The 16,129-nt window shown below is 40.7% G+C and overlaps 1 protein-coding gene across 9 annotated transcripts in view; it reads right to left on the bottom strand.

The window, feature by feature from the left end:
- Positions 1–16,129, bottom strand: part of DOCK10 (dedicator of cytokinesis 10) — a 448,273-nt gene that overhangs the window by 121,482 nt on the left and 310,662 nt on the right. For all 9 annotated transcript variants that reach the window (XM_069727557.1, XM_069727548.1, XM_069727554.1 and 6 more), the window contains exons 17-24: positions 12,562–12,749; positions 11,285–11,350; positions 9,198–9,290; positions 6,042–6,165; positions 5,523–5,644; positions 1,024–1,110; positions 629–721; positions 133–254 (exon numbers count right to left, since the gene is read on the bottom strand). In XM_069727557.1, the coding sequence (XP_069583658.1) occupies positions 133–254; positions 629–721; positions 1,024–1,110; positions 5,523–5,644; positions 6,042–6,165; positions 9,198–9,290; positions 11,285–11,350; positions 12,562–12,749 (895 nt within the window). The remainder of the gene's footprint in view (positions 1–132; positions 255–628; positions 722–1,023; positions 1,111–5,522; positions 5,645–6,041; positions 6,166–9,197; positions 9,291–11,284; positions 11,351–12,561; positions 12,750–16,129) is intronic.

Raw genomic sequence — 16,129 nt, 5'->3', positions numbered from 1 at the left:
GCACAGACCCAATCTTTTAATAGATCTGATCAATACAAGACACAGACAGATATGGTGCTGTTTCTGGAAGACATGGACCACATTCTTCTGAACATGAACAATGACTTCTCCATGACCCATTAATAATAGTACCTTGTAGTAATTGTGATCACATCATCATCATTGTTATTCTTGGTCAGAACATGAAAGAGTTGATTGAACAAAACAGGGAGAAAGCTTATAACCATGTGGATCTTCTCAATATTCAGCAGGTTCTGGGAATGGAAAATCATAAAAAGTATTACAACTGACCCCTAAAAAATAGCGGAATTGCTGTTAGTGAATATATTACGAATAGTAGAGGAAAACTAACAGACTGGTAATTTATGATCTGGAATGGTTGGCATTTAAGCATTATGTTTTTGGGGGTCCAGAGTTTGAGGATTTTTCTTTGGACAGAAACACCATCAACTTTTTGAGGGTATATTAATGTAAGGGCTACAAAAGGCCCACGATTCATGGTAATGCTGAAGATTGACTGCAAGATGTTCAGACATGTCAGATATGGCTCCAAAGTAAAATGAACGGCTTGGTTTATACATGTGCAAACAAAACTGAAAAAATAAAATTAATTTTGGTCTAGTCGTACCTTACAAGACACCAGAAAGTTTAGGGATGGAGGCTTTGACAGCTCGTGTTCTCGTTTTTGGCATTGCTGGAAAAAGTGATTTAGATATGGATCCTAAAATTAACAAAAATACAACAATTAATCACTAAATATCCATTCAATATGATAATGACACTTCATAAAGCTATATAAACACAATATAAACGGCAACCACCGATTCATGTAGAGGGTCGAGTTTTAAGAAGAGATCCATATTAAAATTCCATTTTATTGATACAAAATTTAAAAAAAAAATTTAATATGGATCTCTTCTTAAAACTTGACCATTTATATGAATCGGTGGTTGCAGTTTATAAAAAATACAACAATGTAATATTTTTGGTGGGGGGCATAACTTCTATATTTGAAGCTCTCACCTGAGTATATACGGTTGATACAACTATTGTTGATACTTTAAAAAGTGGTTTTCCTCCATCAACCCATTTAAGATCGCTTCCAGTATACTGTTACAGGAAAAAAGAAAGATTAGGCATCCGTCAGGCAAATGTTACACTTGGAAAGCTAAAGCGCTATAAGAGAATTTTACAAATTTATTACCCACTATTCGTTAGGCCTCATTTGTAAAGCAGCATGTAACACCAGGAATTTACAGTTCCACTAAACTTACCTTTTATATTGGTGTGATACCAATGTATCACCCAGAAGGCCATAGGCTAAGCTGAAATACTGGCTATGTCTATTGTAGATGCTGAGGGGCCGGAGCAGGACACAGAGACAAGAGGGAGTCCTGCTCCCCATCTGGTGGGTATCACACAGTAGAGCGCTAGTTTAAAAGGGATCTGTCACCTTAATATGCTGCTATATGACAGCATTTTATTCCTGTATCTACAGATCTGTAAACCTAGTATCTAAAACAGCACAAAAAACATTGTGCCATTTGTCCACTCTGAGTACTGCATGCAAGCACTATGCACATTCATCAAGAGCGGTGTTCTTCACACCAGTTTGGATGAGGAGATGTGTTGGAGTCAGACGCTCCAGATTCACAAAGTGGGGGGAGATGAGTGGGACGGGGGCCTGTCAAAACCACCAGATTGGTGGTGTTCGCTAAGCCACAAATTGTACCCTAGCAGGGACTGGAGTAGGATTAGTTCTGAGACACACACAGAAGTGTACGCCACTCATCGATGCTCCTGATTAATGGAGAGGCGCACACCTTTGTGTACACCTCGCCACAAACCCTCCTTCAGTCCCTTCTAGAGTAAGGATTTTGGCATAGTGACCACTACCAATCTACATAAATTCGATGAGTGGAGGCTGCCGGACCCCTGTCCTTGCTCATCTACGCCCACTTTGTTGGAGCTGAGCGCAAACGGCATGAGAACACCAAAAGCTGCAAACATTTAGCATAGCCTCAAGTTGCACCAAAATGATATGACTGATCTTAGCTTTTTAGAGCAGAATTCTGGTGTTAAAGCCTTGATGAATCAGACTCATTCTGTGCGTTCAAGAGCAGAGTCCTCTCGGCAGTGACTTACACGCCTGAGGGGTAGAAGAAGAAGGGGAAAATACTCTGCACCTATAAACTATATGTGGGTATATCCTTCTACACTCCTTCTAGAAAAGAAGCCCAACATTTCTGTGGGGTCTTGACTGCTCCTAGTCCTGAGCTGTAGTAGTGACAAGTGGGACTTACAAGCTGACTGATCCGCTTTTACATATACTACATATAAAACTAGACACAAATCCAGCAAAGTAAGAAAAAAAATCACAGTGGAGTGGAGTTAAATGAAGGGACTCGAGGTCGTGCAACAAAGATTCACAACATATCATAGGACACATAAAAGAGTAGTGTCATAACTGGGGATATATCGGAGTACAAAATGGAAAATTGTAGCAGGGACCTGACGGTTGTCATTTATCATCTGGGAGAAACTCTACAAAGGACACATTCCACATGGAGGAGGGACGGTGCTAGCAACTCAGTTCTGAGGGAGAGGATTTCGATTGTTCATTTCAACCTATAGGGACGTCAATCATTTCAATGAAAGGACACGTCTAACTAAAGCATAAACTCAGGCTGGCGCTATGATGTATTCATCTCTATAAGATACATTTTTCACATATCTACAGTATCTTGCAGTCATAGCTTGGTTTTTCTTTTCTTACCACTGTATAGACATAAATTACAAAAGAAACTCACTAAAATCATTGGAGACTATATTGTATATACTCAATGCAGTTAGCTCCCTCTAGTGGTGGCTCCAGGCAGTCAATAAAATACCTTTAAATGAATCTGTCAACAGGTTTTTGCTACCTTGAGAGCAGCATAATGTAGGAGCAGAGTCCCTGAACCAAGAGATATATCACTTATGGGGATGGATGCTGTAGTTTTGATACATCTACCAGTTCTCTGAATGCTGAGCTCTGTATAACCCGGCTACACCATTGATTGACAGCTTTCTTTGTACACTGCATAAGCAAAAAGTTGAAAAAGCTAGATAACCGCAGTTGCCTAGTCTCTCCAGAGCACGGAATGAACGTCGCTGCCGCCCACACTAATAATCAGAATGTAGTAGAAGAAATCCTGCTCAATGGTAAAAAATCTTCAACTTACTTTTTATTTTATTTCAACAATGAAGTTGAAAGTTTTACACCACTGAGCTGGATTTTTTCTACTAGAATAGGCAAAACGCTGCCAATCAGTGGTGGGGGAAGGGCTATACAGAGCTCATGGATATGGAGGACTACCTGGCAGCAGGTGTATTAGTCCTCTAGTGATAATCTCCTGCTGATAAAACAGTGATGTTATCAAAACTACAGCAAGCATCCCAGTAAGTGACACATCGCTGGATTCAGGTTCTCTGTGTCTACATTATGCTGCTCTCGGATTAGGGTGCAAAAAACTGGTGACAGATTCTCTTTAAATGAACAGGACAGCTGAAGAGCGGCACAAAAAAAGGCCAACCCCTGTAAATGAAATGATTAATTAGTTTGGAAACTTATTTAGATGTAAAACACAAAATGTTATGTAACTGTGGCTATTCACTGCCTTGTATTTCCATTACGTGGAGGCATCCGGGGCTCTTCGAGGAGTTAAACTGTCACTGGAGAATGAAAGGATTTTCTGACTCCACGACTTGATCGTCTATAAAAACTGTCTCTGTAGGTTTGTTTCCAGCGAACAGTGACTTGTTTGTGAAGAGACGGCACATCTGCGAGCAATGAATGAGGTTATCATTGGGCAGAGTCCAGACACACAAGATGTATGTGAAAACAAATCATAAACCGCTTAGGAGCCTCACGACAAAGCGTAGAATGGGGAAGAAGTATCAGCAAGTACGAGAGGTCAATGCAGAGATAGTCATGTAGGAAATGAACGCACATCATCATTAATGCTGGCACTGTTCTGCTATCAGCCATTCTTTTATGAAGAGTAAGAAAAGTGATGACAGATAAATAAAGCACAAAATAAGGTTCACAGAGGACAATCCAGAACTATAGGAACTGACTTGTCACAATGACTATAGGAAAGGTTTGTCTGAAATAATAACCGTGCTTGGTCCAAAAATCTCACCGAGCAGAGGGTCGGCGTGTGCAGTCATTCCACCAATCAGGAGGGTCCGCATGTACCCCCTACCTTTATACTGTATGCTCAAGTCTGCCCTTGTGGCCCCAATCATAACTCCTGCCCAACCACAGGGCTGCCTACTTCACTTTTTATTTTTTTCTGGACGGCTTGTCATAAAATCACAGAGACAATACTTATTACGGACACATTGGAAAACCATAGTATATCATTCTGATTCTAAGTGATCCATGTCTTTAGTCCATAACTCTGATATATAGACATCAGCTGTATTCACTGTAATATGATGATAATTACTGGCAAAATAATCAGTAGAAGTTTCTTCAGTTTTAAAAAAAAACATCACAGACACCTTAAAAAATTTTTATGAACCAGACAAAAAAGTGCCCTATTTTTACAGACTGTCCTGGAATGTCTGGACAGTTGGTGACCCTGCCCAAACTAAACTCTGATATAAGGTGGCCCTAATCTCTTCCTAGCCGCTCCAGATATTTCGCGTCTATGCCAACCAAGACTCATCAGGGCATAGAGTGAGCAAACTAGGAGGACATAATAGAGAGGTCAAATAGCGTGGGATGGCAAGAAGGTGCTGTACACAGTGCTGGACTGCCGGTGCCGCCGTGAATATCGTGGTGAATTACTGGCAGTGTTTCCAGTCAAATAGCGTGGGATGGCAAGAAGGTGCTGTACACAGTGCTGGACTGCCGGTGCCACCGTGAATATCGTGGTGAATTACTGCCAGTGTTTCCAGTCAAAAAGCGTGGGATGGCAAGAAGGTGCTGTACACAGTGCTGGACTGCCGGTGCCACCGTGAATATCGTGGTGAATTACTGCCAGTGTTTCCAGTCAAATAGCGTGGGATGGCAAGAAGGTGCTGTACACAGTGCTGGACTGCCGGTGCCACCGTGAATATCGTGGTGAATTACTGCCAGTGTTTCCAGTCAAATAGCGTGGGATGACAAGAAGGTGCTGTACACAGTGCTGGACTGCCGGTGCCACCGTGAATATCGTGGTAAATTACTGCCAGTGTTTCCAGAATTACGTTCTTCTTCCATCATACACTGACCCTGCGGCTCAAAGACTGGAGTAAGATTTCTAGCGTAGGGCACGTCTTCATGAATCAGGAGTGCCTGACTCCACCACGGCCTCTCATCAAGACTGGTGAGAACATGCTTGGTCTTTATGAATCGAGGCCACAAAATATCTAAAAAACATATGACTCCATTTTTTTGTTCAACTGCCCCATGTTATATGCCCAAATAAATACAATTTGTCAAAATGGATCTCGTCAGGTTAACACCTGAACATGAGAGGAGCATTTCGTACCTTTCCGGATGATCCATCTTCTACACTCAAGTATCTTCCAGGCAAAGAAGCAGCGACAGGGACGAGATGTTCTTGTGACGCGAGCTGTTCAGTCTTAAATAAAGGCAGCCAGGCAAACCCAACTGTGACAACAGAAGATAAGGGGAGATCACTGTGCAGGTTGGATACGGTCACATCAACAGAGAAAGCCACTTATGAAGTTCAATGTTGCGGAAATGAAAAATCCTTGTGAGAGTTAACATGTCCACCCGTACCGTACATCAGGGGTGTCAAACTGCATTCCTCGAGGGCTGCAAACAGGTCATGTTTTCAGGATTTCCTTGTACTGCACAGGTGATAATCACCTACACAAATAATGAGTTGGTGATTAAATTATCACCTGTGCAGTACAAGGAAATCCTGAAAACATGACCTGTTTGCAGCCCTCGAGGAATGCAGTTTGACACCCCTGCCGTACATGATCCACATGATTGCAAGAAATGGTTACAATGCCAGCAAATGTAATCCTTCTAAAGATACCTGGTGTTTCCAGAGCCTCTTTCTTTTTGGCATTAGCTTTTGCATTTATGTCACAGGTGACGTGATGGAATGAAAACAGAATGTGATGTTTCTCATGGAGCTGAGTGGGAAGCTCAATTTTCACCTGAAATGTAAAATATCACACCTCTCCTTAGTCACTTTCAAACTGAACACCCAGACATCTCGTATGTGCAGAATTCTTATTCAACTATAATTGTAGAAACTGGACTGGAGGGGGTTAATGTCATGATGCAACTGACTTAAAGGGCTAGTCCCATCTCCAAGATCCTGTCTCAATATGTAATAGGTATAATAATAATATTACCAAAAACCTCCAATTAAAAATATAGTATAGTTCTTCTGCCTCGCTATGTCGCTTACCCCCTGCGCAGGGCATTGCAGTAGCTTAGGTATCCATGGTTATAACCACTCATATAGTGACAGTGAATTGGTTAGACAGCTTAGTGGTGGTAACCATAGATACTAAGCTACTGCAATGCCCTGCACAGGGGGTAAGCGACATAGCAAATCAGAAAAACTATACTACATTTCTAATTGGAGGTATTTCCTAATATTATTACACCTACTACATATTGGGATAGGATCTTAGAGGTGGGAATACCCCTTTAATGGTAATTCACATATTATGTCATTTTGGCTTATCCAGAAAACTGATCCAAAGACTTGTTCAGAGAGGGCTGGGAGCCAACAGAAAAGCGCACAACTAAGCCTGGGTTCAGACAAGTTTTTTTTTTTTTTCACACTGACCGAGTGTTCACCATACAGGCGAACATCATCCGCTTTTCAGCATGTAAAGAGGACAATTTTTCACACACTCGTCTGAATCTGGCTTGAAGTGCGGTACATAGAATACAGACGGGGTATCAGAAATACTCATATACACACTATAGAATAATCTCTATGAATTTGGCTAGCTCTTTCTGTTGATGATTTTTCCACATTTGCAGCAGATTCCACTGATAAGCATATAATATGTTTTTCTGCATTTACCTAAAGCCGGACATATACATTAGATGGATGTCAGCCGTACAAAGCTTTGGCGGCCTCTCCCATACTCAGAACCCTCCTGTGTTCTTACAGAAAGCCACCGACAGACATCTCTGCCAGCGGCTTTTCTACGGGAGAACAATGCGATCGGCCATCCGAAATCGGACATGCCTGATTGACTTCTCCCTGGACGATGCCCCCATAAGCATTAGATTGTCGGCCAAACCTCTCGATATCGGTGTATTCGGCTGACATTAGTCTAATGTGTATGGGGGGCTTAAAATGTTTTGCTGATGACAATCGCCTTCTTATTGATAGAGATGAATGACAATCGTACTTGCCACATCACTGAAGAGCATTGTTACATGTCTTAGGTGCCCAGAAATATAATAATAAAAGCGCACAGGGAGAATGTAAAAGCATTTTCCAATTATGACTTTTTTATTTTACTTATAGAGGCTAGGGTGGGTTAAAGTAAAAATTCGGCACATGAAGAAAAAAAAAATACCGTAAAACCCCCTTAAGCAATGGGTTACATAAAATTACTCCATTACTATATTCGTCCATAGGCTTAATAGCATTTATTTAAGAATAACCTTTTACATTGTTGCTTTACTCTGAACAGTATTCTAACCATAACACGTATTATACAAAGTATTGCGAATTGTAGGAAAACGGCAGATTTCTGTGGTATCTGTAACTCGCCCGCTCTTTCCATCACAGTCATTGGAAAATGCTTTACTGGAAATTGGCCTAACCTTTTATATAAGAGGAAACTGGCAGCAAGACTTGGCTCGAAGTAAGGAGCGTCCTCGATTGGAACCACTTAACCTGGCAGCTGATCCTAAACTGACTGAGTGGTTAATAAACCAGTTTACACCAGAGCTGCTGAAATCCTCATTCTTCAAAGAAAAGGAGACCGGTATTGCCCATTATACTGCTGCTATTACCAGCATATCAGTGTGAATGGCTTGTATGGGATTCTAAGAAAGCTGCCTAAGAGCAGGCAATGGCGTGAAATTATTGGCTGCAGCCAATCACTGGCCTCAGTGGTCCCAACTCCCACCAGTGATTGGCTGCAGCAGTAACATCACTGATGAGCGTAACGCCATTACTGCAAGACCGGCAGGGACCACAAAACAGTGGATCTGGAAAGGCTAGTGCAGGGGAACTGGAGGAAGGTGGGGGTCACCAATGATCATTAAATATTTAAGTGCTCTTAGGCAGATTTCTGGACAACAGCTTTAAAGGGAACTCATAAGCAGCTTTCGGTCTTTATACAAGTACACAGAAAGCTGCTTATCAGGGCTGTGGGCGGGGTTAGCTTTCTCAGCTCTGCTACATGGTACACCTAAGAACTCTGATTGTGTCACAGCTGCTGCACCCAGTAACTAAGTGACGCATCGCTGGATTCAGGGTCTCTTTGCCTACATTATGCTGCTCTCAGATGAGGTAACAAAAACCTGCTGACAGATTCCCTTCAAATGAATAAGTAACTGGACAAATGCACTACACAGCTTCTTGTCCAGAATTTGGGCTACCCCATGCTGATTTCTCCAAACGGTGTCGCAGGTAGAACAGCGGTTTTTCTGCTAAATTAAATGATTGTGCCAGAAACAGTGGAACGACTGTAGGAGAATAGGGCTATTGCGGTCTTCAGCCTGCATGTGAACGAAGTCTAAAAGTTAGCAAGAGGAGAGCAAGTTTATAAAAATAAAAATAAGTAAGCCAATCAAGTCTACACTGACTATATAAAGGGCATAATTAAATATATTAATTCTATAATTAACATTCAATTTAAAGGAGTTGTCCACTACTTTGCTGACCTACCATTAATATAGGGCACCAATATAAGTTATAAGATGGTGGTCTGACACCCCCAACGATCAGCTGTTATCACCTTTGACAATGGATGGACAGAAGCAATGTACAGAGTGGAACACCACATGTTGTTTAGTGGCCATTGCCGGTATTGCAGGTCAGTCACTACTCTCATCAGAAGAATCTGCACCATCTTTTTCTTTGCACTCGCTTCTATAGGACTGGACATTGCTAGATAACATCAACCCATGCTTTCCCTGAAGCATGTCTTCTTCAAACAAATTAATAATTGAGCTTAATACTAAACCTGATATGTCCTATACTGACCTCATCGTAGAAGTCTGGATTCTGGGAATGATGAAGGATTGTGGTATAAGCTGCTGTTGTAAACAGAGAGCCACCGGGCTTCCCATAAATACACTGGTAAGAAAGGAGAGAATTTAATGCAATTTAATAAACACAGCATATAAGTCTGACAGTTAGGAAAATGATGATTATGGGTTTTAAGCTTGCTAAGTTGCAAGACCACTAGAGCTAATTAAACTTTACTCATAGCCTCCCCGACATGTTTCGCCATGACTGGCTTCATCAGGGAACTGAGGCTAGACTAGTGGTCTTGCAGCTGACATCTATAATTGTCCTGAGGAAAGCTTTCCTCGCTAGTGGACTGCAGCCATTGATGTAGGTAGGAGATATATTAGATTTAGGAGAGTGATAGCCCATAGAGGAGTCCCTGCTGCACAGCAATACCACCTGCCTTATTTTAATCTTTATCTGTTAGACCATAATAATTAATTACAATAAAAGTCACATTTTAATCACATTACATTGGGTCCATTTACCATCTGGGTGATCAGATAGTATGATTTCTCATCCTTAAAGGGTTTTGCTAGGCACATTTATAAAGGTGTGCACTATACTGTGTATACGGTACTATGCCGTGTATGGGGACTGAGTACAACTGCTGATGATGACTTGTCCACCTTACAAAAAAAAATCCCCTAAAACATTTATTAGTCTACTAGATGGTGGCCCGATTCTAACACATCGGGTATTCTAGAATATGTATTTATGTATGTATATAGCAGCCACATAGTATATAGCACAGACCACGTAGTATATAGGAGCCATGTAGTATATAGCAGACAAATACTACGTGGCCTGTGCTATTTACTATGTGGCTGCTATATACATACATATTGTAGAATACCTGATGCGTTAATACAGGCCACGCAAAATATAACAGTCACCACGCAATATATAACACAGCCACGTACTATATAACACAGCCCACGCAGTATATAGCAACCACACAGTATATAACACAGGCGACGTAGTATATAACACAGGCCACGCAGTATATAACACTGGACACGTAATATATAGCACAGCCCATGCAGTATATAGCAGCCACGTAGTATATAACACTGCTCACGCAGTATATAGCAGCCATGTAGTATATAGCACTGCCCACGCAGTATATAAGAGTGGCCACGTAGTATATAGCATGCAGTATAGAACATAGCCCACGTAGTATATAGCCCAGCCACGTAGTATATAACACTGCCCACGTAGTATATAACACAGCCCACATAGTATATAACACTGCCTATGTAGTATATAGCAGCCACGTGGTATCTACCACAGCCCACGTAGTATACAGCAGTGTGGGCACCATATCCCTGTTGAAAAAATAATTAAAATAAAAAATAGTTATATACTCACCCCTGGGATCCAGCGGAGCTCCGGCGATACGCGCACAGCTGCCGCCATCTTCCATTCACAGGATGCATTGCGAAATTACCCAGATGACTTAGCTGTCTTGCGAGACCGCTAAGTCTTCTGGGTAATTTCGCAATGCATCGCCGGGAACAGAAGAAGGCAGGCGCGTGCGGCTCGGCGGACTATGGAGGGTGAGAATAGCAGGTTTTTTGTTTTTTCATTATTTTTAACATTACATTTTTTTACTATTGATGCCGCATAGGCAGCATCAATAGTAAAAAGTTGGGGACACACAGGGTTAATAGCGGCGGTAACGGAGTGCGTTACCCGCGGCATAACGCAGTCCGTTACCACCGGCATTAACCCTGTGTGAGTGGTGACGGGAGGAGGGTATGCAAGCCCCAGGCACTGACTGCGGGGAGTAAGGAGTGGCCATTTTCTTCTGGACTGTGCCCGTCGCTGATTGGTCGTGGCTGTTTTGCTGCGACCAATCAGCGACTTGGATTTCCATGACAGACAGAGGCCGCGACCAATGAATATCCGTGACAGACAGACAGAAGGACAGACTGACGTGACCCTTAGTCTTTTTTATTATCTACTATATAATTGTCTAAGAAATGTTTTTAGGGGATTTATGGTTGATCCTCTTTGCTATCCCCTCTTGTGAGCTATTCTTTGCTATGACTTGTCACCTTTAATGGCTGGCTTCCTTCTTCGTCAGAGCTCTTAAATTCAACACAAACCATTATGTTCCTCGCCTACAAAAAAAGAGCAAGATAAGACATTCAGACCACAATCTGGATCAGATGTGGAACAATCAAAATATAATCATTGGAACAACGACAGCAAATCACGAGAACATTTTTTTAAATTTTCCTACAGTAACACAATATACATATTGCCATCTGAAATAAAGAACTCCAGCAAAGTGAGTAACTACGTGTCTGAATGGAGCACATAACTGTATGCAGCTTGATTCACGAACAGTAATGGCAGATTGTGAGGTAAAATTGGTGTAAAAAATCACTCTAAACAATTGGCCCAAATTTTGGCAATGTTTTTAGAACCCCATTTACATGCAAATAAAATCTATTGGGTAAAGATTGGTAGAAAAATGGGCATAAAAATCCTAATTTTAGTGCCTCTTCCACGCTCTTTCAAACATTATTGCAGACTTAGAGGGAAATGCATTATGGGTTTTACTCTATATCTACAATAAAAAAAAATCACAAATTTTTGTGTAGTTATGACCCCAAGTTTTGCCACTTTTCTAGCACGTAAGTGAGGCTTAGCAGAAGTGACCTGGTGAATTGCGGCTCCCCGGATTTACCATCATTTATGAATTATAGTGGAAATCTACAATGGCTCATATCTTGAGTAGATTTCTGATTCTAGACAAGTGTACAGCCAAAAAATGCACCATATTTATTAAAAAATATGCTAAGATTGTGAGGCATCTTAACGCAGCAGAATTTTGAAATATCTGTCTTGATTAATTCCCACATCAGTGTTTTGTAGGAAATATGGTGGGTATAGAAATCGCTCATGTCTTCCACGTTTCAAAGCTTTAACGTAGCTAAATGGGGTATCATGCCCCAAGCATATAAAGACATTACAATGGTTACCTTTTACAGAGTCTAAATTACAGCCTGTAGTATAGTGCAGAGCTGCATCCATTACAATTATCCATTGCGATAACTGTACTAATTATTCCAGTATTTGATAATTGGCCCGCGACTACTGTAAAGAATACCGTTCACAAAATGTACTTTTCTAATCCAAAAAAATTGAACCAGTAGGAAATACAGTGAAATTTCTGCTCCGAAGCCAGCAGAACTCTGAATTCTGCTCTGGACAATACTATAGGCCGTGCAAGTATTTACTGCACTACGTTTCTTAACACTTTATACAGATTGTAGCCGTATCTAAACTGTAAAATCCATGATCAGTTAACGGATTCTCATCTTACCTTGTGAAAACATTTCTGGCTATCAAACTTAAGGTGTTTGGGGTAAATATATATTTGGTTCTTATATATCCTGTAAGGCTGAGAGTATTTGGTTGATGCCTGTACAAATTCTTCTACTTCAACAGTGGGTGGATATTTCTCTATTTCACCAAATGGCTTGATTGGTATTAGAGATGAGGTAAGGCAGTCTGCACAACAGAAACCAGAAATATAAGCATCCACTACGTTTTACAGGTGTTACGTCATCTACAGTCAAATATATTATTATTATGCTTTTCTGATATAGAGCCATTCATTCCACAACGCTTTACATACATGATTATCACTGTGATAATAACAGTCTAAATTCTGGAGAACCCGGGGGAAAACCAGGAAACACGGGGAAAACATACAGACTCCTTCCAGATGTTCGACTTGGTGGGATTTGAACCCAGGACCCCAGTGCTGCAAAGCAACTCTGCGAACCACTGAGCCACCCTGCTGCCCTAAGTATACAATTTAGGGGCCAAGAAATGGTCTCTAAAATGTTTTTTGATGGTGCTCAAATGTGTGAATATCAGAAGAACAAAGTAATCATTGATCAAATTAATTTCTGCCCTAAAAGAACAGGAATTGTGTGATTAGAACATTTATTTGTTTGGCTTCTTGATGCTGTAAAGCCATTGCTGCGCTCGGTAAAGATATCACCTGGTGATTAAAGTATTATCTGTACATAACAATGGAATAAAGGCCATCTTGTGATCACAACATAAGTAAGCTGTGCTCAGACCTGCAGCGGGGATCAGTATAATGAATTAAATAAGTTATTGTTTAATAGGGGATGCCTAAATCAATGCATTAAGCATATACATACAGACGCATCCATTAGGCCTCTTTTCCACTTGAGAGAAAAAAAAAACGGTCCGTAATCTGGACCGAAAAGAAGGGATGAAAAGTAAGCGTTTGTCATGCGAGTTCAATGCGATTTTTTAATCGTACCATCCGTTTTACATCCGTATGCAATCCGTTTTTTTTCTCTGCAACTATTTTTATACAGTCATTTACAGGACTATTTACAGTGTTCTATGCCACAGAATGGTAAGGTATCCGTAAAAAACGGATGGAATACGGATGGTCCATATTCCATGCGTTTTTTTTTTCTCGCACCCATTGACTTGCATTGGCGAGTCTCGTCCGAGACTGGCAGCAAATCGCAGCATGCTGCGATTTTTTTCTCTGTCCGATTTCAGCTGAGAAAAAAATCGCAAATGGAATGTCACCTATTGAATAACATTGGTCCGAGTGCAATCCGATTTTTTAATCGGATTGCACTCGTCCATTTTTCTCGCAAGTGGAAAAGAGGCCTTAAAGAGGGTTCAGGAAATCGACATGATCACCGTAGCTGCCAAACACAGTGACTGTCAATGTGCCAAAACACCAAGACCTGAGTGGGACAGGGAGCCGATACTGGAGTCTGGGAGAGCAGGTACCTCCTATTGGTTATTTTAGGTATTTTTGATCTTTTGGGGGTCCACTTTTCAGAAAGTGGAAAACCCCTATAAAAGCTATAACTTTCTTACAAAACACTATCGCACGTAGACATATAGTATAAACAATGTCCAACAATATAGCCAAAGTGAAAAGAGCTAGTCCACATTCACAGAAAAGCAATCTTCAATAAGAGAATGAAATATGTTGTAGCAAAGACTACTAGCAAGACCAAAAAATAATGCTGCAACATATTTCACTATCTTAATGATAATTATTAGTGATGAGCGAGTGTACTTGTTGCTCGGGTTTTCCCGAGCACGCTCGGGTGGTCTCCGAGTTATTTGTTAGGGTTCGGAGATTTAGTTTTCATCCCGGCAGCTGAATTATTTGCAGCTATTAGACAGCTTGAATACATGTGGGGATTCCCTAGCAACCAGGCAACCCCCACATGTAGTCAGGCTGGCTAGCAGCAGTAAATCAGCCAGCTGTGTCAACAAAAACTAAATCTCCGAGCAGTCACAAATACTCGGAGACCACCAGGAAAACCCGAGCAACGAGTACACTCGCTCATCACTAATAATTATCTATATCTATCTCCATCTTTGCACCACTAGTATTCAGTGTGCCAGTCCATGATTATCACCTGCCTATATTGTCTATGTGCACTACAATATGCTAATATCAGGTATTTTGCTTTTAATATTATTTTCGTATTATGTTTGTCTATTTTATTTAATTGTGATTTTACTCAATTCTATCATTATACTTCCATTGTGTGCAACTATAAAGGTACACTGACACGCCAGCTTTAACATCATGATTACGGGTGCCCTGAGCACCGGAAACGGAGATGCTGAGATTCTAATCTGTCACCAGTTTTGAATTGTATGCTCCATAAATGAAGATTGCTTTTCACTTTGACTTTTGCATACAAGCAACAGTGATTTGAATATTTTCGATTCCAACAAAAGAGCGCAATCATTTACTTTTCAAAGTTGGTCATCTCATGCCACTTATTTTGAGATAACTAGAACCAAAGGAATGGTAAGGAAGGACACACATTGTATGTAGGGTTTTTTATGCTACACTGTATATTTCACTCTATATGACAAGGACAACTAAATACGGTAAGTGCCATGTCCAATGTTACTTCCCTGCAAAAAGCAGCATAAGTCATGAGCTTTCTGATTCATGATTAGGATTGGAGATACCTTTTCCCTTTTACATGGAGTTTCCTATGCTTTCTTCATTGGTGATCTGCTATTTTGCAGTTTGTTCCCATACTCCACAAACATACACATTGGTCCATTGGTTTTTTAGAAATTTTTGACTGTTTTGTCTGAGATGAGGAAATTAGGTGTGTTAGACGTGGTATAGAAACCGTTCAGAGTGCTGAATCTGGAAAGTACTGCACCCTGTGCTGGTGTTATTTTATGCTAATCAACCTGGTAAACAATATATGAATTATATGCGGAGTATATTTTGGATATTACGGTATGTTTCAAGGAATTCTTTATACATCCAAAGTGTAAAGCCTCATTCAGACATCAGTGATTTTTTTTAATATTCCTTGTTCCATCAGTGTTTTTGTGTCAGTTTTGTTAGAGTTTGATCAGTTTTTACATGGATGAGAAAAAAAAAACTGATGGAGATTTCGTAACCCTCTCATATCAAACAGTCCATGAAAATCAGACACCACACGGATGGCATCGAAATGCTGTCCAATTTTTTCACTCATCCATAGACTTGTATTGGTGAGATTGATTCTAGACTCAGATCAAAATCAGTCCACTCGATCAACAAAAATACACGGACATGTGAAGAGCCCCATAGACTGTAATAGGGACTAGTTTCATCTGTGAAAAATATGGGTATAACACGTAAATGAAAAACTGGCATCTGATTGAGCCCTAGTTCTCACACAACGTTTTTGGATAAACTTGCATATCCCATACAACATCAAGTTAATTATTAGTTGAGGTGACTACTTAATTTACATGATGACAGTGTGGGGGGCACTGCCGACAACATCAAACTGATGATGACACAATTGTTTAGACAGGAACTCTGATGAACACATTTCGAGAAGCTTCACATT

Source organism: Ranitomeya imitator, chromosome 5 (assembly GCF_032444005.1).
Source record: "Ranitomeya imitator isolate aRanImi1 chromosome 5, aRanImi1.pri, whole genome shotgun sequence".
Taxonomy (NCBI): domain Eukaryota; kingdom Metazoa; phylum Chordata; class Amphibia; order Anura; family Dendrobatidae; genus Ranitomeya; species Ranitomeya imitator.
The sequence above is the reverse complement of the archived record's forward strand: the minus strand, read 5'-3'. Positions and strand labels throughout refer to the sequence as shown.